Source organism: Amblyomma maculatum, chromosome 10 (genome assembly GCF_055883805.1).
Source record: "Amblyomma maculatum isolate TAMU_Amacu chromosome 10, ASM5588380v1, whole genome shotgun sequence".
NCBI lineage: Eukaryota > Metazoa > Arthropoda > Arachnida > Ixodida > Ixodidae > Amblyomma > Amblyomma maculatum.
The window spans coordinates 32409864-32434273 of NC_139353.1; the positions used below are offsets into that span (position 1 = coordinate 32409864).

General features: G+C 42.8%; 3 protein-coding genes across 3 annotated transcripts in view; 1 reads left to right on the top strand and 2 right to left on the bottom strand.

The window, feature by feature from the left end:
- Window positions 1-6: 6 nt before the first annotated feature.
- LOC146176089 (sodium/potassium/calcium exchanger 4-like) lies at window positions 7-11129 on the bottom strand. The gene is made up of 5 exons (XM_084582419.1): window positions 10986-11129; window positions 10042-10156; window positions 7255-7367; window positions 7108-7173; window positions 7-6886 (listed from the first exon to the last, which is right to left on the bottom strand). Exons 1-5 carry the CDS (start codon window positions 11124-11126, stop codon window positions 6740-6742), a joined length of 582 nt encoding a protein of 193 aa, XP_084438545.1. The 5' UTR covers window positions 11127-11129; the 3' UTR covers window positions 7-6739.
- The window catches only part of Rab4 (RAS oncogene family member Rab4), a 90013-nt gene continuing 74737 nt past the window's right edge, over window positions 9135-24410 (top strand). Inside the window, exons 1-2 of the mRNA XM_084582416.1 lie at window positions 9135-9334; window positions 13322-13390. Coding sequence (XP_084438542.1) covers window positions 9262-9334; window positions 13322-13390 — 142 coding nt within the window. The 5' untranslated portion in view covers window positions 9135-9261. The remainder of the gene's footprint in view (window positions 9335-13321; window positions 13391-24410) is intronic.
- The window catches only part of LOC146176091 (uncharacterized), a 45340-nt gene continuing 40548 nt past the window's right edge, over window positions 19619-24410 (bottom strand). The window contains exons 6-7 of the mRNA XM_084580724.1: window positions 19781-19855; window positions 19619-19702 (exon numbers count right to left, since the gene is read on the bottom strand). Coding sequence (XP_084436850.1) covers window positions 19619-19702; window positions 19781-19855 — 159 coding nt within the window. The remainder of the gene's footprint in view (window positions 19703-19780; window positions 19856-24410) is intronic.

Genomic DNA, 24410 nt, shown 5'->3' on the forward strand with positions numbered 1-24410 from the left:
TTTTAAAGACAAAAAAGTAGGCTCTTATTTTATTTCCTTTGCTCAATTTGTACATTTAAAACAAGGAAAAAAAAAGAAAAGCCAGACATACGTTCAAAAGTTCCTAGTACATCTGGCTTGTGGAACACGCCAACTACAAACACAACGCACCACCGGTTAGCGAAAGATTTCTACAACACTTTTACGTCACCTTTTTTATCAATACTCACTTCCCATCTGAAGCTGGGGAGTGTTCTTGAGGTGGGATACTGTGCAAGCCAATACTGTGGTTGGTCAAATGCGACCCGCACACTCAGTGGTCGTGAGGGATTTTAAATCATAGTGTTTTGAGAGGTGAATATTAATGGACAGCACCAAAGTGATTTAATGTATTGCAACGCAAGGCAATGGTTGGAACCTGCATCACATTGCATCAGAACGGAAAGAACTTTTCGGCATAGCGGTGGTAATTGCCAGCGTTACACCAAGAAAGCTAGCACCAGGCCAAGCAAAGCATTTGAATAAAAAAAAGGAGTAAACTTTGGAGCACCTCAAGAACAGACTCTTGCTTCCACATATTTTGACGACACTACATACAGTCATGCATTGTTATCCTAAAGAGCTGTCCACTTGTTGACTAGTTAACTATCTGGCAGGCAGCATTTTGTCTTGCTGTGAAAGCCCACGTTTCTATCACTTTGTTGCGCGGAGTGTCTCGCTGCAAAGAGTCGTATGGGTTTGTATTGGAGCAAACTCTCCTGCAGCTTTTCTACTTTATCAAAAAATTAGGGCAAAGGGAAGTTGCGTTCATAGACAAAAATGCGAAGCCGTCTTTGAAAGCCCACACAACTGTCATGTAGTGAAAGTTGCTGTTAAGAAAAATTACTGGTATTGCTTTAAATTTTTATCAGCAAGTTGCATACTATTTATTATTGGGTGGTGATATAGCCGCACTAATATGGCGAGATTAAGTAAAATATAATTTAGAAATTTAATTTAACTGCTTCACTTTCATGAGTGTACATTTTACAACATAGTTTCACTTGAAATGCAAATTATTTGCAAAACACTTTGCAATTCTTTGTGTGAAACAGTGCTGAGTTTTTTCAGAATTTCTTTTTGTTACACAAAAACAAATGGTGTACTAGTAGCATGCTGTGGGTAACTTCACTTGCCTAGCTGCATCCAAAAAGCAAGAATTTTTTTCATGTACACCTTGGATGACATCTTATATACATCTTATTTTAGTTGTACGTTTTCTTCTTTCATATAATGCATCGGACATTAGAACATATGGATTATGGCGTAATTTTTTTGTACGACCGCTGAATACTAAATTGTATTCCTCCCTTGATGCAGTTTTGGTTTCTGCGATGTGCAATTGGTGGTTAGGTTGCTTGAGGTACGAAAAAACTGCAATATAATTGCTTATACATGATTTCAATGTAATACAGTCCCTAAGGCAGCCTGCTTCAAGAGTTGAAATGGCGAGTGACATGTCGGCAGTTATGTAGCCGTTTTTCTCATGCCTCATGTGACCTTAACACCAATTACATGCACCACAGCCGTCGTTCAGTTGATTGAAGCAGGACCAAAACAGCGGCACAAACTGTTGGCACAACATTGGCACTGCATTGGCAATGTGCTGGTCCCATGTTGGGCCAGACAGTATCAGTGCAGTACCAATATTTGTGTAATGATTTGTGCCGCCCAGGTATTCATGTACAGTCATGATCAAAAGTGGTGTACAACATGCAGCCGGTGGCAGAGCTAGAGAAAACTGCATTACAACACCGTCTAGCAAACAGCGATCTGGGATCGAGAGAATCGAAGCGTTACCCATTTTATCAACATGCTTGTGTAGCTGTCACTAGATGGCGTTTTGATGCAGTTTTCCCAAGCTCCGCTGCCGTCTGCATCTTGTACACCACTTGTTGACGACTTTACACTAATGTCCTACGCATTATTTTAAAGAACAAAACATTTAATCAAACATTGCCATGCATGTAGGGGATAAAAAAAATACAACAGTGAGGTTTACGATCTTTGTCTCGAGACACTTGTGCGTGTTGTGTGTGCTGCCCCCAGATATCGGGGTACATACAAGTGAGAAGCTTTGCTTGCTCTGAGATGGCAGAGCGGAAAAGCATCTTGGCACTGTAAATGAAAGACTGGACCGTGTATTGGGGGAGTGTACAATCTGAGGTACACACAACACAGCTGACTGAGCGTTTCCTACCAGCGGCTGGGACCACCTAAAGGAATGGGATCAGTTTGATGTGGTCCAAACGTGTCTTGGTCAAGGGACCACCCTACATGAAAAGCTTCTAGATTGGACCACTTTTTCATGTCCTTCTGTTTTCTTCGCTTGAAAAATGAAAGAAAGGCAAAGAAGGAGGTAATTGCTGAATACTGGCTTAAGTGCCATGTTTCTTCCTTCTGCTGTCGTGTAGAGCGACTCCAACCAGGCTGATTTCTCTGCCTCGGTGTGGTCCGGTATGTGTATTTGTAAATATTGTTACTCCTTGATACAATACGCGACTATGAGCAGCTCAAGTGAGGATGTTATGATGTTATGTAATTAACGAGCACATTTTGAAAGCCCCCTTCTATCACTCACCCATATTTAGGGTTAACAACCAGAAGGTAATTATACTCATTAACTAGTACACACTGACTTTGCACAAACTGTTCTACAAAGCACCAAAAACAGTAGATCAGTAGTGCATAAGGTGGTGAGGACGATTGCCAGTTTTCAGCACAGCCTTGCCTTGGACTGGATTCAGAAATGTAGCACGCACGGCAAAAAAACTGGATACAAAGCTAGTTAACAGTGGAACAACTGGAGTACACTCCACAATCCTTCAACTTGACAGCTGACTCTGGAACCTTTGCACACTTTGAGGCAGTTGCGACTCTGCAGTTGGTTGGTGTTAATCATAAATATCTTTAAAATATTTTCTAATGATGGGAAAAGATGACATTGGACTATTGCAAGTAAGTCAAAGCAAGCATAGTCATCCTTTTTTTTTTTTTTGGTATGTTTTGTTTCAATGGCATATGCCGATCTTTGTGAACAGTGTTACGATTCCAGTGTAGTAACTGTAATGACACGCCACTTTCCAATTTATTCTTATAAATTTTCGGAATCATCTGACTAAGGTGCAATGACTCCAAGAGTTTCAACAGTAACATGATATCCATAAAAATGGCAAACATCCCACAAGCACAAACGTGTACCTTCACTCAAAGACACACTTGAAAAGTTGCAGTTCAAGTACATGGAGGGACTCAAACCCACACCACCACAACCATTATGCACACGACAGCACGAGGGAGGCGCTCGACATACACGGGCTACATTTAAGACGTGTAAAACCTCAGACACCAATGCGTAGCTGCTTCCTTGCGGCAAAATATCTAGCATACAATCGGTTGAAATGTGTCATTCGTCAGACAAGGGTCATGCAGAAAATGTAACGTGGACACGACTAGCATGCGTACACTTGTATCGGAGAAACTTGACCGGTCGCACGACATGCAACACCAGTGGGGGGGGTTTCGTGTATATTGCTTTCTGTGAGGGGCTTTGTGCTCAGACACCCAAGTAAAGCACGTGCTACTTGCAGAGCCTGCGTGCTTTACGACACACTCTGATAGTCTCTACAATGATGGCCGCAACTTCGCAGTTGCGCTTGATTGTGGGCATCCGCATAGTAGTACATATAATGACAGAATCGAGACAGTTGTAAAGGTTTTCTTTAAATGCCGAGTATAGCTGTTTAGAGGGTTGTTGAAGGGCTATGGAAGGTTGTTTTCGGTCACGATTATTGTTACCACACAGGAGCGGTCAGGGTTGCAGGTTTAGAGGACACACTTTATGATATCTTGAAGCGTCGCTTGGCTGCACTAAAATCAGTTTAATGCCCTGGTTACTGATTACACAGCACCTGATTACTGCCTTAGCAACTGATGATGACCTTATGATCAACCACTTTTTTATTTGCTTGTGACAACTGCCATGCATGCATTACACGTTTTACCTAACGAGTTTCTTAAACCTAAATTATACTGATTGTTTCAGATAAAATATGTAAAATTGTTTTTGTCACTTTTTTTTTCCAAAATTTAAGTCACACTTAGGCGTTTCGTAATGATTACAGACTTTATCTTGATTGTGCAGTGCTCAAAAACTCAATGCTTCATCTTTCTTATTGTGATGATAAAAATTTGATTGCATCAGCACCATGTGAACATTACTGAATACCCCAGGCTTGCCAAAAGTTCGCCCTTTTTGCTGCTCAAAACAAAGAGAACTTGGTTCTCTTTAATCTGAGCTTGATTGCAAGATCGATTGTTCTGCAATTTATCTTTGTTAAAATATTTTCATGATACTGTAAACGACTTACTTTTCTTGAAGATCTAGTTTTTCAGAACATCGATACCGTAAACAATTCATGCAGATTTTACGAAGGAAATTCTGGCTTTCAGGTAAAGCGCTTCCTTTGCTGTCAGCCTAAACTCACTGACGACAAGTTCACAAGTTCAGTCGTTTTGACGATATATCTCTTAGCTGTATTTAAAATACTGTTAAGATGCAAGGTTTCAGAGTTATCCTACTGGCTTCAGCGACACGTTGATACACTCTCTGCCAAGGTGCAACCTGTTTTAATTGCATCTTCGCAGGCATTGATTGCTGTGCATATCTAAAATAAACCATGCCCAATGCACAGTAGTCATCAGTTTTCTCGTAAACTAACAGTGGCGTGGAAAGAGTTCTATCATTCTTCATTTCATGCCTTCTTAGAAACCTGTAGCATATCATCGAATAAAGCAGATTATCGTGGGTGTCTTGTATACTATGTACTGACAGATACGTAATCTATGTCGAGGTGGTCGCTAAGTCCTGCAACAGCTGCAGCCATGTTCGAAACTCTAACGTTTGTAACATACTCTACAATTTCTTTATGCTATTCAGTTTTAAGAAATCGGTCTTGTGAAAGGTAAATTGTTTTACATCAGGTTGTTTTATGTAATGTGACTCCAGTGGATCATTATAGGCATGAAGCTTCTTTTCTTTTTACTTCACATCAACTTTAGATAGGCAACACCTGAAAGACTGCTTTTGCTTATAGTACTGTAAGATTTCTCTATGTTTGACTAAGTGATCGTGCAGTACTGATTCATTGCTTTGAACAGACATTCATCAACGGCACATCTATCATAATCGTATCCACATCCACACATTGAAGTTCACAGTGACTCAGCAACAAAAAGGAGAATCTGAACAGTGACCACCCTATGTTGCTGGATCAGAAATTCTAGCAAAAAAAAATATATATACATATTTGAACAGCATTATGTATACAACACTCGCATACCTGTAGTGTATGCTCACTTTCACTCAGTCTAATGTGTAGGGTTGCACTGTGGAAACGTGATGAAAGTGCCCTCTGGAAACATGTGTCCAGGTTGAAAATTTTCCAGAGAGCATTGAAAGACTTCGTTACTTGCCAGAGCTCAGAAACCGAATTGAAGCGAAAAATTTGCATGAACTCCGCGCTGTTTGCTCACTCGACATTTGCTCTATATTCGGACTCTCAACTCTTTTCTTATGATCAGGTTTCATCATTTTTGATGTAAGGATGATTGCTTGTCTCATGTTATGCTCCAACGTTCATTCTTCCCTTTATACCTAGTACACAGATAATTCGGAAAGCTAAAGGCTCGATATTAATGCCCATTTTCTCCAAGCATGACTTGTTTTGTACATAGTAGCTTTCAAGAGGGTAGACAGCATACTGTACAGTCATGAAGCCACAGTATACGTAGTGAATGAGGCCTGGATCAAGCCATGGCCAAGCTGATTTTCTTAGATTGATGGTTTTCTCTCTTTATCTGCAGAGTACTTCCCTCCTACACAGCATCACTTTAATGTGGCTTACTTTGAATAATGCTTGTTTCCTAAGCTTATATATAAAAGTAAAAGCCTGTATTTGTGATGTGTCCAGTATACAGGAGGCTACAAACGTATGTAAGGAACACAAGCTAGCCTAACTTGTTAACTATGCAGCATGTTTCAAATCTGTGAGTAACTTGCAGTATCAACTAGAAACAAATTTCTTACAAAGCCTCAAAAAATGTTCGAAATCCTTGGTGGACCCATAGAGCGGTTGATACAGTGACAGTGCCTGAACGACGTCAACATGTCAGAAAGTCTATGGTTGTACAAATAACCAAAAGTCAAGAGCACTGTCTTACTCTTTGCTCTAGCTGGCTGAATTTTCTCAGCTCCAGGTAAAATGACACTGAGTTTCGCGTGTAACAATCACCACCCTACATTCCTGGCACCCAAATGCTGAACTTTGATGAGAACCTGAGACTCTATGTCACGTTCACAAAGCTGAAGTATGGCCTGGAAAATGTACTTAGAACATGCATTAGGCAAACTTTGTTATTTCTTTTTAGATGATTTAAGTACCATGAAAATGGTGAGCAAAAGGTCGACATTAACTAAACAGCACGACTGTATGCTAGCACTCATCTTGCACCTCCCTCGCGTATCTCACTGACCTAGATTCTAATCTGTGGACGAAAATGGCGTACAAGCATGAATGAGCGTCTATGTTCGCTTTTTCATTTTCGTTTCGCCCAACATCATGTCTGCAGAAAATCGTTCCCCTATAATGAACACCTCTATTACTAGGTAGCCTGTATTGAATGCCTAGTGGGAACCCTACGAGGAGCCTCAACATGTTGCTCATTCTGCACACATGGGTGGGTTAACATAGCCCAGCAGGTTGAACTCGACAGCGCTGCAGAAAATGAGGAAGAAGACGTACACCACCAGGAGGAACACACCCAGCTTCTTGGTCAGTAACCAGTGGCTCCTGTGGATTGCGTATATCTGGAATATTACACACCAAGGCCACCATAACTAAATGTTGTCAAATCTGCAATACATGCACATAGTATATCAGTGAATATATAGCTCCACCATATGAGCACATCTCTATCTCAAGACGACGCTCATAATGTAAACTTGCATTGCAGAATTTGATCTATAGTTTAGCTATACACTGGCAATAAAACAGTAGGCAGTTAAAGTGTGTTCGGTCTAATACTTACAGTAATGATGATGGTTAGAAACAGCAAGACGACCGACCACACCAGGCCCCCACTGTTGATGTAAGCCTGCAGGAGTATTTTTGTGGAAGTTTGGCGGTTTGGTAGCATGATCATGGATGAAAATGCCATATGTGGTGGAAGACTCACGAGTGATCCAGGCACAACCATTCCTGTCTGAATCAGCCATGGCAGTGCTAAGCCTATCAGGATGTCAAAGACATTGCTTCCAATACTGTTTGCGATGGCCATGTCTCCTTGACCTGTAAATAAAATAGCGAAAAACAGTTTTAGAAGGGCGAACTTTTGATTATAACTAAAATAAGGATTAAGTATGTTCATCAGCTAACATAACTTCTAAGATGAGTGATCAAATAACGTAAAATTCAATGGTGCGTAATAAATGCTGAATTGCAAATATGACTTCGGCAAGTTGAAGGGATGCTACGGATTAGAAGTTGCAGTGGTGTGTACCAGCAAGGTATATGTTCTAATCACAAGAAGCCACCCTCAAACAGATATGAGACAGAGCAAAAAGCAAAATAGATGTTGCCATATATATCACTGGCCAAATTTTCAAGCGAAATCTGCATCGACACATATTTTTGGATGCTGACAAAATTCTTCACCATCATACAGTTCAAAATATTGACAACCCATCTTTTTCATGTAATTTTGAATTTCTTGGCAGGAAAATAAATCCAATTTTCTTTTGCAATAAATGCATCTTTTGCTGCATAGCTAGAAGCTGGAGAACCAATTTTTTACTTAATTTTATTGAAGCTGGTGTTTACAGTTGGAGCTCATAATTCAAGCAAGGTTGAATGACAATTTCTTTTGATTATGAACTTTATTATTCATCATTTGGTAATATATGCCTCTCGTGTAGAACGGTTTATAAAACATACCACACAGTCAGCCAGTACTTCTGAAACGCAGAATCCAAAAACGGCGACAGAATTAAATGGTCACGGCATCTACTAGGTGGTCAGTGATGATTCTGAATTAGTGCAGATAGTATTGTTTCGTAACTCATTCTAATCGAATCGCTAGCAGTTGCACACATTTTGACTGGAATCAGCTGAAAAACAATGTACATATCTGACTTCATTGACTGTGTCCTTACCTGTGGTTCTTAATTGCCATGTTAGAACAATATTATTTATTGTACTTAGCTTTGCTTCGTAACTTTGATTGAGCTTTATACATATTATTTTTGTTGTTGTTATGGCCAACTTTGTACCCTGTAGGTGTATTTATTGTCCTTAAATACATTGTCCCATCAATCCTCTCTGCAGCTCAAACATTTTTAAGCTAGGTTTATCGAAAATGATACGCCTCCCCGCTCTCCCCTCTCAACTCAACCCACGCCGGCGCTCACGAAAAAGAAGGAAAAAGAAAAGTCGCGACGGCGGCCCAGGCCGCCCTGTCCCGCCTACGTAATTTGGAAGCGTCCAATGAACGGGCGCGCCCAGCAACCTCACTGACGTCAGTGGAGGTTTGCGCGCGGAGATGTGTCGCCCCAATCGATTGCGAGCAGAACACATTTTAATAATTATTTGCAAATTATCCGCTTCATGCAAAGTTTTCAAATTTTGCTTTAATACTCACAATGACCACCTCAATCAATTTCTTGCAGCGTAAGAAAGAAAAATCGCCGCAAGAAATCATAGATGAAAGGGAACAAACGGACAGCTCTCTCGTTCATTTTTTTCTTGCGCTGATGCCTACACTGACAGTGGCGCGGCAGCTTGGCGCTGCCCTGAAGGCTTTCATCGGAATGTGAAGTCGCAACTGGCAGGCGTCAGTAAAATCGAAGTAAAATCAAGCAAAGTGTGCCGCGTTTGAGGCGTCAGGACCCCACAGAGCGTGCACACACGCGGAAACAAGACGCCGGAGGAAGAAAAGCCAAAACCATGGTGAGCCAACCTTTTCCAACTATTTTACAGCTTTTTACTAAACTGAAACCGAAACCGAACTTCGCACGTAGCCAATCCCATCCAATCCTGTCGGCAATATTTGGTGCATGAAAGTTTGTCTTGCTTGTTTACATACGACGACGGTCCTGTCTGAAGTTTGTCATAGGGCAGTGAGAAGAACAAGGTGTTGTCCGCTTGTCCTAGTTTTATTTCGTCCATCGGTGACAGTGCAGTGACGATGCAGAGAGAGACGCAGCTCGGAGGCGCCGAGGCAGCTCAGAAACCAGAAGCTGCTCCCAAAACTCCAAAAGGTTTGTGTGATCTTGCTCGAAGTACTCTTCCAGCGTAAAGTTGAAGCGCATGGGATTCCTTTTCTGCCAACAGTTATTTCTTTGGGAGTTGCCAGCCGGAGATCGGACGTTAGGCTGCGAGTCATGACGCAGAAAGGCGCCCGCGGGCTTGACGTGACCTCGCCAGGGTATAGCTAGCGAAAATAGCTGCGCATGCCAATGTTTGGCGCCGCGACAAACTTGATCGATCGAGGTCGCCGCGCTTTTCTCTCTGCTTCGCTCGTCAAATCCTGTCTCTGGGCCCGCCGTTGTTTAAATCGCTACCGTCCTTTGAACGCTTTTGAAATCAATAACACGATTATGAAAACTGCGTCTAGCGCAGTTCTCGATCGCCCAACAAATGCAGCGTTGTGTTTGATCGCTGTCAATTATTTAACTATCATTCGGCGAATTATCCGATTATAGCGTTGGCTGCTGTTGAATTCGAGATTAAATGCATGCGCAAGTTAGCATTTTCAAAAGTCAGCCCGGGCAGCCGCGATCGCGCTGATTGGATGCACTGTTTTAATCAAAATGCTCTTACAGTACGCTGGGTCACGCGCACCTGTGTTACCTCTAACCCTCACTGAGATAGTATGTAGAAGTGACATTACCGGGAACTATTGTTTCTCGTGAATTTGCACGTTACTGACCAGGTTAGTTTTAACATTATTCATGAATGCACGTACCTTGTCGGGAGACGAGCAGGCTGGCGTAGGCATCCGGTATGCTGGTGCCTGCTGCTAGGAACGTGATTCCCATTATCGTGTCGGGTATCCCCATCGTGTAGCCAATCAGTGTCACCTGCACGGATATGCGTCAGGCCATGAGTCGCCTCTGTGGCAAGCCAGGAAACAAATAGTAACCTTGCTTTAAATCACTTCAATTTATGCAGATGATGTCCTTATGCAGTTTGACAAAATAAAATATAAAAGGCACTAAATTCTAGCAGCAACATTAGATACTGGACCCTATTATTACCAGTATTTAGACTGAAAACTGCAATGTCAAATCTTGTTAATTTTTCAGTGTGCCCCTCTTAGCTTCATGACAGACTTGCAAAGGTCCTAGGCGTGAACATTTTCTTTACACTTGCATGGTCTGTACAAAAGACATGGACTTCTCCAGTGTAGGTCAACATCACAGGACTGCACAGAACACCGAGTGTACCAGGCTAGAAAGCTATGAAACTTATTTTGCTTTTTTAGATCAGTTAAGAGGTGCTTTTAACATGAGTAGCAGTGGCCTTGTGACTGTTTGTCCTGGACTTGGGAACTTTCTGATAGTGCCAAGAAGTAAGGTTTGGTTTGGTTTATGGAGTTTATCATCCCAAAGCGGCTCAGGCTATGAGAGGTGCCATGGTGTTATGTAGTTTATCGTCCCAAAGCAGCTCGGGCTATGAGAAGCGCCATAGTGGAGGACTTCGGAATTTCAACCACTTGGGCCTTTAACGTGCACTGACATCACACAGCACACGAGCGCCTTGCTTTTTGCCTCCACCGAAAAGCGACCACCACGGCCGGGATTCGATCCCTCATCCTTGAGCACAGTAGTCCAGCGCCTTAAACACTACACCACAGTGGGGCTAGAAGTAAGAGAGATTTAGTAAAGGGAATATAGCTGCTACACGCACCATCCAGACCATGACATAGGAGAAGGCGGCTGTCCAGAAGATGGACATGAAGAAGCTGAGGAGGAAGAGCCGCTTCCCGGTCGCGGTCCGGCAGTCAGGCACTGTGTAGTGAAGGGTGGCCAGCAGAGGTGCCTGCACCATCCACTTGAGCACTACCCACAGGCCCTCTCCTGTGGCGGAGGAAGGGAGGAACAAGCTTTTTAATGATACATGAGGAAGGGAGGAACAAGCTTTTTAATGATACATCTCACTGACACACAGGCTGAGGTTAATTGTGAAAGTTGAGTGTAAAGTAGATAGGAAAAGTGAAGAGGACATTCATTGGTATTCCAGACACCGCCGGCAGTAGCTAGCGCATTTACACCACTGCACTTGTATTGGTTGCAAACTTGACCTCCCTACATTAAGGTCAGTTTGCACTTGCTTTTATACTAGCTCTAGATAGATGTGTCCGCGTCCTAAGATGGTAGTTTTCTTTTTGCATGGTGATAGGGCTATGATTGATTAAGAATCTTATGCAATCTGTTTTCTTTGAATTCGATCCTGATTTTCTGAAATTTAGTTCACACTACTGCCCTAAGTGTTTACAGAACTTGCATGTCAGGGAGAACAGAACTATAACTGGTTTTCTGGGCCTGTAGTCTCATTTTGTAGCCAACTTTCTAACTTCGGCTTCTTATTCTAGGGACGCAAGTCAAATAACAATACTCTTCTATGGTAAAATATGTTTGTGAATAGTTCTGAGCACAACCAATGGAAATACTAGCAGTTTCTGGCTAATACCCTCCACACGAGTTGGCACTGTTTAGAAGCATTAGCTTACTTGGTGAGGGAATTCTTTTCCAGTCAGCTTCTGTTGAGAGGGCTACGTCGACACTGAAATGTACAATGCAGCATAAGTCACCGCCACCTTTGCAAAGTAAAATTTTGTATGCTGTGCTAAGAGCCCTGGAGCACATTTGTTTGCGCTCTGCTGTGCTTTCTCGCTGCATTCAGCTTCCATTCTTTGTAAGAATTGTTTTTATGACTGTTTTTGGTTATGTTTATGTTTTTTCCGTTGCAAAATTCCCGTTTATTCCTGGGAAATTGCTTTTGAAAAGCACTCGATTCAAAGTTATCTCACCTACTGCAATAACGACCCCGGGACAACTGTAGCATAGCCTTGAAATGGAAGGTCGAAAAGCTGTGGCGATACAGCACAATTTAATCATGAAATTCACCAAAGATGATAACGCCTGTTTTTAAGTTCTTGGCGTCATTTATAAGAACTCTGTTTTGGTGTTTTTAGTGAAACTCACACTTTTATCACCAGGATTTGTTAATCTAATCTATTTAAGGCCAACTTCAACACATACTAAGTGTCCCAATAATCCCTTGTCGTGCCATCATTTTTATTTCACCAATGAAATTGATTGTGAAAACTGAATGACAGGCAAAAAAAGAAACGAAGAGAAGGCCTGCACAAGTTGCATGAATTTTTAAGCTTTAGCAGCATTGTTTATTCAGGGCACGTGAGTAGAACTTCTCCGAACCCGAATCAAATATAAATCAACTGGCTTCACCTCTAAATTGAATATATATATAGCATAGCTAAAAGCTCATTGAAACATGGAGCAAGTATTTGTGTGATTATTGGCTACTTGGGTAAATATTAAAAGCAAATCGATATTTACGCAAAAATAGCAGAGTGCTAGCAACAGTGCTGCAATTTGTATCAGTAGTTGTCGAAAGAAACGGCACTGACCTGCACTTGGGGACACACGTCAAGAAGTCTGTACATTAACTACGTCATGTGCATAGGAGAATGACCTTTGCTTATAGCAGTGAATAATATAACTAGTGCCGAATCTCAGTTGATCAGAAGGAGGAGAGTTCGAGCCGTGGCATTATTATCTTGAGCATGAAGGTAGGGTTTGCTACACCTGTGATTACTACCTTGTTGCATCGCCCGGTATTTAATGCCATATGTATGAGAATTATGAACATCATCACTTGGTTGGACCTTGTTGTGGCACTGAACCCTTTTTCCTGCACAGACCAATCATGGCAACTTACTGTGCAGCATTGGAGCGGGCCTCATTCTCGAAAAAGTTGCCAAAAAAAGTATAAAAGATACTATGGTGTGCCCTATTTGAATTTTGTGCCAAAATTTTGAATGCTTACCTCTTGATGCATTCACTGAATCTATACACGAGTATTTGATTTGCAAGTAGAAAGTTTTGGATATTGCCGCACTTCTGTTGCCTAGAGATAGAAAGCAGCAGATTTGATGAGAGGTGTTTCTTTGCCTCCTTTGCTTTAGTAGATTGTGGAGTCTCATAGTTTGATATTTGCAGCACGTGTGCCAAACCTGGAACTCTTGCCTCGGCGGACCATGTCATTGGGGTCGAGGGAGGTCTGGGAAGGTAAGTGCTGGATTTCCCCACGCTGGATGCGCTTGTGCTGCAAGACAGAGACTGCGTTTGCATGTGCAACCTCATAGATCAGTGTACGGACTGTGTGGATGCGGCTACGGCTAAGTTAACGGTGGCCAGCAGGGTGCGCACAATGCGTCCTCTGCCTAATGAGGCCTTAATGTTGGGACAGGTTTGTATGTTTGACCACACATGTTCAAAGTGCGCAGTTTTTGGATGTCAAAATAAAATCACTGCTGTTTTGTGTGTTGGGTTGTTCGATTCACCTTCCTGCCTGATGGATACAGCATTTCTGCCATGTTATGGGGCAGGCAACATACTGTTTTTATATTGGGCATCCATTCAAGCACGCTTGCTTTTATGGGTGAGATACAAGGTACTTATGGACTGGACTAAAAGGGTCATTCTAACATTTTGCATGACACAAAAGTAGTCACAAAAGAAGGTCATTCCAACATTTTTGCTTGACACAAAAGAAGTCATCACATTCCGGATGGTTGTCTCAAGTGGCTGCTCTTACCTCGTGAGTGATCCTTTTTGCTGCAGCCCAGAAACGGGTCTTTGGCCGGAAGTAGCGTGTCATGAGCATTCTAAGGGCTGCTTCGTATAGAGTCGGCCTGGAAAAAAAAGTAAATTCAATGCTAGGTCCAGATTGTAGCGGAGCAAATGGTACGTAAATGCAAAAGTGTAATTTTTTTTTTCATGTTGTGTATAAGAAGCAAGCAACATGAATGAATACTGTTACGTTTTTTTATTAATTTTAATTATACTGGTAACTGTGAATGCAGTATAAAAATTTTTTACCTCAGTATCCTATTAATTGGAATATCCTGTTCGTGGAATTCTGCTGCTTAGCTTAAAGGGACAGAACACTGAAATTTAAGTCTCAAATTTTTTTTTGCCGCAGTGGAAAGATTGGTGTCTAAAATGTTCAATTCCATAGCGGTTCTGGTAGAAACACTGTAAAATATTTTTACCGAGAATTTTTCTATCAGTGCATGTGCCCGTTTTTATGTAGTCTGATGCTGGAAACCATGAGTAGCAACTGCAATGACAACTGGTGATCGATAAAAAAGGCGTACCGAAAACAAATATAAATTTTACTCGCCAGACTGTAATTAGACATTTTTTGCTTAGAGTAATTTCCTTTTCAGTTTCACACTCAACTTTGTTAGGGCACAATAATGCACGCCTCTTCGCCGACAGTTTTTGTGAACACTATCATCGCTTCATTCACAGAATTCTAAACACTGTGGTGCCATCTAGTGGCAAAACTTGAAAACGTGCTTCTCGCGGTGCGAAAGGAGAGGTAGTTTTTATTTAAGGACGCAGTGTAGAGAGTGAAAAATATAATAAATTATGACAAGCAATCCTGGAAGAAAAAAGTACAGTGTGCACTTACAAAAATCAGCTATATTTTGCTGTCATGTAGTCACATGAGGTACTACACCAAAAGTAATAGGGTTTTTCTGCTAGATAGTGTCGCAGTTGTTTTTATGCGATTTTCAATTGCAAATTAAAATTGTAAAGCCTCTTTTCTTTGATATTACAGTGATCGATCTGTACTATATGAGACAAGGTCTTTTCATCTCCACCATAATCTCATGACATATTTTGGCCAGTGTTCTGTCCCTTTAAGATCAAGGATTCGATCCTGGACTTGGTGGCCATATTTCAATAGAAGTCGCAGTGAAATTTTGGCACGTTCTAAGGAACTGCAGGTGGTTAAAAATATTGAGAGGGCTTTGTGTGCAATACACCTCATTGCATATGATACCACATTGGCAAATAAATATTCACTAATTGATCCATCAGTCAATCAGCCATCATACATTTGATTGGCAGCAAAGACTGTACCCAACACTTACCTACGCCGACTGTCTCGGATAACTTCATCAAGAGGCCGCCTATTTCTCTGTGCACTCTGCTGAGCGTAGTCATCGATTTCATTGTTGAACGGCACTGCACGTTGTGACATGATACCAGGTCAGTGCATGGTTAGCATAAATTGGAGGGACAGCAATAGGAAGTTTGGTTGTGGCAACTTGTTACAAAACAAGGTTTGTGTGCAAAGCATAATTGGATACTTTGGATATACTCAAGAGCTTGCATCTGTGTATAAAATGGGTAAATGCAGAACAATTCTAGTGGCTGCAGCAATTTAACAGTACCCTGCATGCCAGTTTAGTCATCTTGGATTTGCAGGGTTGCTTAACCAGTAAGGCGTGTTGCTTTCACTGTGTGGCTATGCAGAGCCAAGCATAAGGCTTCTGTCACGGTGAACGCAAACCAAAGCTTTTCACATGTGGTTGCTTTGAGGGTGCGGCAGTACAGTAAAAGGTCACATCAGAATGCTGGAAGCGCACAGTGCCGTGTTGAAGGTGCTTTTCACGACCCTAAATATGCAAAGAATGCAGTGAGTGCAATCTGGAGACGACTCCGGTTTGTTTGATTTAGTGGACCGTACATACCCGGGTATCATCATACATTAATGTATGATGATACCCGGGTATGTACGGAGTAATGTTAGAAAATTTCTGTACCCTATTTAAACTTCTTGATATAAGTAGTCAAAAACTTCATAAAATATTCAGTTTAGTAAAACCATTTTTAGTGCCTTCATAAATTTTGTAAGCAGCGTTTTATATTTATGTGAGTTGTCTTTCTATGTTCAGCCAAAACTACAATTAAGTTGGCATTTTAGGTACATTTTTGTTTCATACTGCCAGTTTTGCTATACTGCAACAGAACTGGTGTAAACTACATCAGAACATGGAAAACTCTCTGATGCAAGGCTCACTGCTTGTTTAGTTACCTATATGCATATTAAGCATATCTAATCTGTCATTGGTCCTGCTGAGAAGGCACGCAGTAGGGGAGAGAATTATGTAAACTGAAATTGAAAATGCTTTGCTCATTCTTACTAATGACTGTGAATCATCCTTGTTGTCATCACTCCCTGTGTGCAACTACACTAATACCATTATTACTACTGTTGTGCACTCTCCAACTGAATCAAGAGAAAATTGAGCAGCCAGAGGGCTTACCATAAGAGCTGTAATTTTTAGCATCATATCCCGCTGATGTTAGGCCCAGTGAAGTCTGCTCTTCTTCATGGATTCCAAATGTGGTGGCAACCCACTGGTGGATTCTTTTGTTGTACCTGGGAAGAGGGGAAAAATGCAGATAATTTTAGGTATAATTATTATATCATGTGAAACTGAGGCTGCACAAACTTTTTTTGACTGTGAGCCTGCAGTTTCAGCTTAGGAACACTATTTCAGCTGTCAGTGTAGCGCCATCTGGAAGCTACGGTGTAAAATAGGGGTGGTTTGATCATGGTCTTCACGATCAGCTTCGGGGCAACGGCAAGCTTGATCGTGTAGGCCGCAGGTTGAGCGTAAAGCCCCTCAATAAATAGGGTGCCTCGATGTCTCAATAAACTAAATGTAGCGCCAACATGTGAAGATTGCCGCCCGCCTCCTCCTCCCGCGCTTTCTTTCGGAGTTCGACCTTCCCATTGGCTGAGCGCCGTCACGTGTTTCCGCGCGTTTTTCTCTTGCTTGTTTATTGGCTGCCTCCTTTCCCCTGTGCAAACGTGTGTTTTGCTACGGCTCGCGCCTCTTTCGCGCTTTTTTTTTTTTTTTTTTTTTAAGTTGCTTCGTTCGAAATGCCATGTTGCTGCGCTTTCGGGCACAGCACACGTGGGCATGGTGGCAAACGGTTGTTTATAATAACGTCCGCGAATCGAGATGCGGCGCGGAGGAACATTTCGCGGCACCGAATCGGCCAAGTCGCGGCTCTGTGAATTAAGTGAGCAACTGCTCATCTTTAACATAATATGCCGCCGCGCACTCTACGGATTCGTTCATTTTTTTCGCCTTTCCAAGTGCCACATATTCGCGCGTCAATTTTTTTTACAGTTTTCTGGTTAGACATCGATTAAGTATAGAATAAAGTCTTTGGTTTTTAGATACTCTTCCATGCTTTCTGAGGCGTTGTCTTTGTTGTGAATGTAAGCTAACAGCATGTTTTGAGTGTGTTGCCGCATTTAACGAAGCAGTGACGGCTCTTAGGCGGCCGGATAAAGCCACATATTTCATGCTTTGCTTTCGTTTGGTGTGCTAGTTTTCAACTTCGCACGCCACGCATGCAAGTGCTGATAGATTTGCAGCTGAAGTTGAAAATATATGGAAGACAACTGCTGCCGCGCGTCTCAAGTTTACCGGCAGCTCACAAGCCAATCAAAGCTGCAAAGAAATCATACACAGACTGTTGCTAAATTGTTCTCCTCTGTCACCTAGTTACAACTTTTTTTAAAGCATGCCGTACAGTATGGCCAACGGGTGACGGCGAGTTGAACCGACGCCGAAATCGCGTACGTGTGGAGTAAGACAGAGTAAGACACTGACAGCTGAAACTGTTTTAGCGGAAAAGCCCTTTCGACGTTCTGTATTGATGTTTCAGTAGCGAGTAATATTTTAACGTGACATTGCGACAAAATGCAAGCTGAAATGCTCTGGTGAGACCCGGCGCTAGCGCCTTTACCGGTGCCTGCTGCGGAGAGCGTGTGCTAGCCGTGCACCGCATAGGTGGAGCCACGGTCGAAACGCGAGAGGGGGAGCAGCGGCGCCGGAGGAGGATAGAGGAAATGGCGCTACTTTTAGTATACCTTTAGTCTATTGAAGGGTTTTACTAACGTAGGGAGCCTACATCTTACGCCGCGGTGTTGAAGGCTGCTTGTGGCGCCATCTGGGAGGCGTCTTGCCAAATGGAGGAGGTTTAACCCTTCTTAAACCTGGTTATAATAAGCAAAAGCGCCCACTGTGGTCGCTCATTGGTAAGACGCTCGGCTACTGAACTCAATCAACCGGGTTCGAGGCCTACTGGTTCGATTCCGTTCTGATGGTTTTTTTTTTTTTTTTTTTAGTGTCTACATCTACATCTTTTGCATCGTCCCTTTTTCTCTCAGCAAACAATTAAAAATAGGTAATTAGTTTTTAATTATGCAACCTTGGTGAATAAACAAATGCCGTAAATTAGCATTGGCGACTGTAAGCAAACTGAATTGGTTTCACTTGGCTCGGGCTCTCCGTATTTTTTAAGCTGGGTCACCTTTTAGCTGGGACCATAGAGTTTATTACACTAACTAGAGGAGCTGATGGAGCTGCACTTCAGCCGCCATAGGCGCGCTAAGGATCATGGGCCGGTGTGCTACTTGATGCGGGACAGTCGGTTTTTCTCGGGTGCATGGAGTGGCGTTACTATAAAGTTTCTTTTCATCATCATCATCTCGAGGTACGTACGTAGACCGCATAAGCCATAGTAGCGATGGCGCAAAAGCAGACGTCGCCAATAAAAGGTTTCTGTTTCCCGAAATGCCACGAAAAACTTTTTTAAGTGATTGCACAATCAAAAATATTTCCAAAACGTTTTTTTTCTTTTCAAAGTGTGCATATTAAGTGCGAAATATTGGTATTTGTGCTGCTCAAAACTAAGCCAATAGGAGAAAGAGCCATCGCTTATATCGTATAAATCTCACACTGACATGCTGTTTCTCTCTCTTTTTGCTATTTATAGTCACAATATTGAATGTTAGGACGTTATTTACGGTAGAACAACTTTTATCTTTGCATTAATTTTGTCCCAAAAGCTGTAGGTCTGCACTCGGTAGCTCTCCAGCCCATGATGCTTTGAGCGCCCATGCTGGCTGAACTGGCCGTCTGGAAACTCCATGTAAACTTCCATAGATGGCAGAACAGCTTTCCCTCTAGGTAAGAGTAAGAAACTCTATGGCTGGGACACCTGAGGCATATATATAGAAGTGTCTGTGTAAAGGGAGTAGATGACAAGGCCCCTTTCTGCCCTTCTTCTCCCCATTTCTTTCACAGCGGGCTATTCTTGCTCTTAATGTCTTCTAGTGTTTCTTACGCGTAGCAAAGAAACCTTCGAATAGATTTTTGTAAACTTAATTGTACTTCTCCATTAAATGTCTTTTTTTTTTTTTATAATGATGGGCGAGGGGGTGACCTGGCAAAGACGCCCCCTCAAGACCGACGCCACGCTAGCCGTATACACGTTGGCTGGGAATTCTTGGAAGATAATTTGAAGATGGCCGACTCGTTTTTGGGGACGTACGCGCGGCGCGAACTTTCAATAGCCTTTACACACTAATACATTTTAAGACCGTTTTGAGGGATATGCCTCGGTAGCGCCAACTCACTTCATGATGTCGATGTAGACCGCGTATAGGAGCAGCATGAAGAGGGAGTCGTACCACGTGACCTGGCCGTCATAGATCACCTGCGAGCACAGGATGAGCAATTCTTTTGTGCCAGCTGTCTGTGCTTATGGATGCCGCGGCGTGAGAGGTCTACTCACCAGGATCAAGATGACCACGGTGAATGCGTAGAATAACGAGTCCCGGAACAGGGGCCACCACGTCACGGGGACCTCCTGCGAGTCGCAATTATCATCATCATCAGCCTGACTATACTCACTGCAGGGCGAAGGCCTCTCCCATATTTCTCCAATTATAGGCGGTGGAGAACCACTGAGCTCGCGCGGCGTCGTGGTATCTTGTTCATGGGCACTGCTTATTGCTTTGGTCAGCACAGTCGTATTCATCCTAGAGGGCGTGCGTGTGAGCCAATGGCTACAGTAGCCCCGCCAGCCCTCTTCGTTTAATAGTCGTCCTTGTTTATGAGAAGGGTGCTCGGCGAGAAAACCACAATGATGGGTTTTATATATACGCTCACAGAGCATATTGCTTCACCTCACAGTCGCCTAATTTGAACTGGCCTTTCCTTCCCATTGAAACTGAAACGAAAAATAAAACAAAAGAAAGCATGGCGGACGCATGTAAAGTACAACCTGCAAAAAGGTCGTGTTTTACCTCCCCTTTATATAACCCTTGTTCGGATACGGTTACCCAAACTCGGCCCTCCTCAGACCAGGCTGAGGAAGTGGCTGCTCGGATGCACTGAGATTATGAATGCGAAAGCATTACTTCGCTATGTTCACATATTTCTGTCCGCAGAACGTGTCCACAAAATCGTGTCCGCAGCAGTTGTGAGTAACTGAGAAGCGGTAGAGGTTAATGAGTGGCGTCAATCGATAGAGGATGACGTAATGTGTCCGAAAAATAATTAAGCCAATAAGTTAATTAGGTAATTAATTAGAGGCAAAGAATGTAAAAGTAAAGACGAAAATGGTCTCATAAGCCAATGGCTTGGTGCCACATTTTAATGTATCAAATACTAAAATAGTTAATTAAATCAGTCAATTAAGGTGACTTTAAGTATGTGATGTCACACAACCTGAAGTAGAGCCGAAAAGGGCATAGGAAGAGATTGGCGCGCAATTTGAAAGTACTAAAGACTTAAATGCGTTAACGATAAGTGAATTAAGCAACTAGAAGCAACCAGAAACAACCAACAGCAGCACCCATGCTTTCGCATTACTCCAATGCATATTCTGCAGTACTCTAATTTTTTTTTTTAACAAGAGCGGCCAAAGGGAAGTTTCCCCACTTAAGAAATTCAAAATAAAATTACAAATTTTTCGGGAAGATATACCTTCTTTACGCGACGTCATTCACGTCGTCAATGTTGTGAGCGAAAAAGCCCTAGCATGCATCTGGCTTTGACGGGTGACATAGCCGGGCACTGATTGGTCGGCGGGTTCTGTGACGTCACAAGACCACTTGACATGGCCAAGTTGTCTAGGGCTGCAAACTCGGGTAGCTCCTTGGAGATGAGAGGACGAAATGGGATTCAAACCTTGGACCCTTGGATTCCGAGTCGGACATATGCTACGCAGAAACGTTCGTATGGCCAGCGGACCTTCATATCTATGTAAGGTGATCTTACGCATAATATGGTAGCCTATATGACTGTATGCTAATGAATATATGTGAGAGAACGTAGGCACGTATTAGGGGGGATTAGTTATCAGGGAAATAGCGAAGTGCCCGAGCAGCCGCAGACGGGACTCGCGATCGTTAACGCTGTCTTGTCGTACCGTTAGAGGTTTAGCTTAGGTGTCCCCCAACTTTTTCTTTAGTCTGTGTGCTTAACCCTTTGCAGGAGGTGCTGACATTGTAGAACAGATGCGTTGTCGGTTGGCGACGGAGTGCGAACCGCCTCTACAGACGGGAACTGAGGAGCCCGTTGCCGCTACTTAGTGGAAGCGAGCCAATCAGCCTAATGGATACAAGATATGGTATATACTATTTCGTTTGCGTGCGAATGACGAGAATATATAACGACTTTCGTGCTTGTAATTTCAAAGCCCTGAGTACACTCGGCGATCTTTTCCGCAATCAGCGGCTGCCGTTTGTGCAACGGCGATATACCGGGTGTTTCACGGAACACTTTCAAAAATTCCTAAAAATAGCGAGTTTGAACTAGAAAAATATTCGAAGAGCCACTCTCGGATATGGTGGACACAAATCACTGCAAAAGTCTAATTATTCAAGCAATTATCTAAAATTCACTAATTAGCTTTCTAGTTATCGCAGTTGGGTGGTTAATCCGAATGAGGAGTCTGAAACCCTGAGAGTAGGCTGATGCCATATCAGTTTATGAAGCGAAGAAAAACTCATTTTCTAAAGCCCGGCAGCGCGATGAAATCCGACGCTTTTTTTTTTCTCAGGCTGAAGGGCTTTAGAAAATGAGTCTTCCTTCGTTTAAAAAACTTCTATAACGATGTCCTGCTCACGCCTCGAACTCACCATTGGGGCTATACCCAACTTCGATAATTACGACATTAATTAGTGCGTTTTGTTAGGTATCCGGAAAGTTACAAGAATTTTGCAGCATATTCTGCCCGCCGCAGCTGAGTTTGTTTTTGCAACTAGTTCTTTTTCTATTTTGAACCTTATTTTCAGAACATTTGAAAGTTTTAGCTGAAACACAGGATGTATGTTTTCTCTGTTGACGTTTTATTATTGTTTTTTTTTTTCTCCGGTGATGCACATGACCGTTTTGGATTTGATTATGTCCGGCTGAGTTTACTCTCTCTTTGCGTATCTGACGAAGGGAGCGCTACGCTGCCTGTTATTCCAACATCACCTGCTTCGCATCGCACGATGTCGGTATCGACTATGCATTGTAGTTCGCTATAGTAGTGAATCCCCTTCATGGATCACTGCCTTGTCGTGGCGGAGGGGCTTGCGAAACTCGATGAAGTCGTGAGCTCTGCTGTGTAGGGCCACCCAAGATAGACAGGTCACGGCAGAGAGTTCTGACAAAATGTGATTCACTGGAGAAGGTAATGGCAACCCACTCCAGTATTTCCTGCCAAGAAAACCCTATGGCCAGTCACAATACCATTATCGATATGGCGCCGGAAGATGAGCCCCCCAGGTTGGAAGGCGTCCCACATGTTACTGGGGATGAACAAAGGGCGATTCCTAGTAGCTCCAGGACGAATGAAGCGGCTGGGCTAAAGCCAAAAGGACGCTCAGTTGTGGATGTGTCGGGAAGCGACCGGAAAGTCCGATGTTGCAAGGAGATATATCACATAGCAACATGGAATGTAAGATCTATGACGCAAGGTAAACTGGATATCGTCAAGCGAGAAATGGACAGATTGAACATTGATATCTTGGGTATCAGCGAACTCAAGTGGACCGGAATGGGAGAATTTAACTCCGGCGACCATTATGTCTTTTATTGTGGGCACGAATCCAAGAGAAGGAATGGGGTCGCTCTCATAGTAAACAGAAGAATGGGCAAAGCAGTGCTAGGGTACAACCCCAAAAACGACCGAATGATTTCACTTCGGATCCAAGGTCACCCTTTCAACATAACAGTTATCCAAGTCTATGCACCGACCACTGCTGCTGAAGAATCTGACGTTGAGAGATTTTATGCGGACCTACAATGCCTTTTAGACCGCACCCCATCATCAGACGTCGTTTTTCTCATAGGAGACTGGAATGCTAAGGTCGGGAGTGAAGAAATACCCGGAATTACAGGCAAGTTCGGTCTTGGTGAGCCAAATGAAGCTGGGCAGAGGCTAGTAGAGTTCTGTCAAGAAAACAACCTGACCATAGCGAATACTCATTTTCAACAGCACAAGAGGCGCCTGTACACATGGATTTCACCGGACGGTCTGTACAGGAATCAGATCGATTATATTATTTGCCGGCAGAGATGGAGAAGCGCTATACAAGCAGTAAAAACAAGGCCTGGGGCCGATTGTGGCACCGATCATCAGCTTCTTGCTGCCAAAATTAAGCTTCGATTGAGGAAAACGCAGAAAACTAGAAGGCCTTTCAGGTATGATCTGGATCAGATTCCATTAGAATATGCTGTGGAAGTGAGGAATCGATTTCAAGAATTAGATCTAGAAGACAAAGAGCCCGAAGAGATGTGGACTGATGTTCGTGATATAATACAAGAAGTTGCTACTAAGGTAGTTCCAAAGCAAAAGAAATGCAAAAAAGCAAACTGGTTATCTGAAGAGGCTTTGCAAATAGCTGAGGAAAGGAGGATGGCAAAAGGTATGGGGGAAAGAGAAAGATACAAGGTTCTCAATGCGGATTTTCAGAAAATAGCAAGGAGAGATAAGAATGCCTTCCTGAACATACAGTGTCAAGCAGTTGAGGACAACAGCCAATTAAGGAACACAAGAGCTCTGTATAAGACAATCAAAGATATCAAAGGAAGCTTCTGTGCTAAGCTGGGCGTGATAAAAGACAAACGAGGCAAGGACCTCACTGAAGCCTCAGAGATAAAGAAGAGGTGGCAGGAATACACAGAAGAACTGTACAAGAAGGACCCGGATGTGCAAACCCAACATAAGCCGGTTGTGATTACTGATCTCGAGCCGGGCATCCTGAAGAGTGAAGTTGAATGGGCCTTAGCCAGCCTTGCTAAGAACAAAGCTAGCGGAATTGATGGTATTCCAGCTGAGTTGCTTCAAAACCTCGACCACGACGCTGTTAACACACTGCATACTTTATGTCAAAAGATTTGGACAACCCTGCAGTGGCCACAGGATT

Coding starts and splice junctions, on each gene's coding strand:
- LOC146176089 (XM_084582419.1), bottom strand. CDS start 11,126: ATGGTGCAGGCACCTCTGCTGGCCACCCTTCACTACACAGTGCCTGAC. Junction 7,368..10,041: donor CCTGCTCGTCTCCCGACAAG/GTACGTGCATTC, acceptor TTTTATTTACAG/GTCAAGGAGACATGGCCATC. Junction 7,174..7,254: donor TGGTTGTGCCTGGATCACTC/GTGAGTCTTCCA, acceptor ATACTCCTGCAG/GCTTACATCAACAGTGGGGG.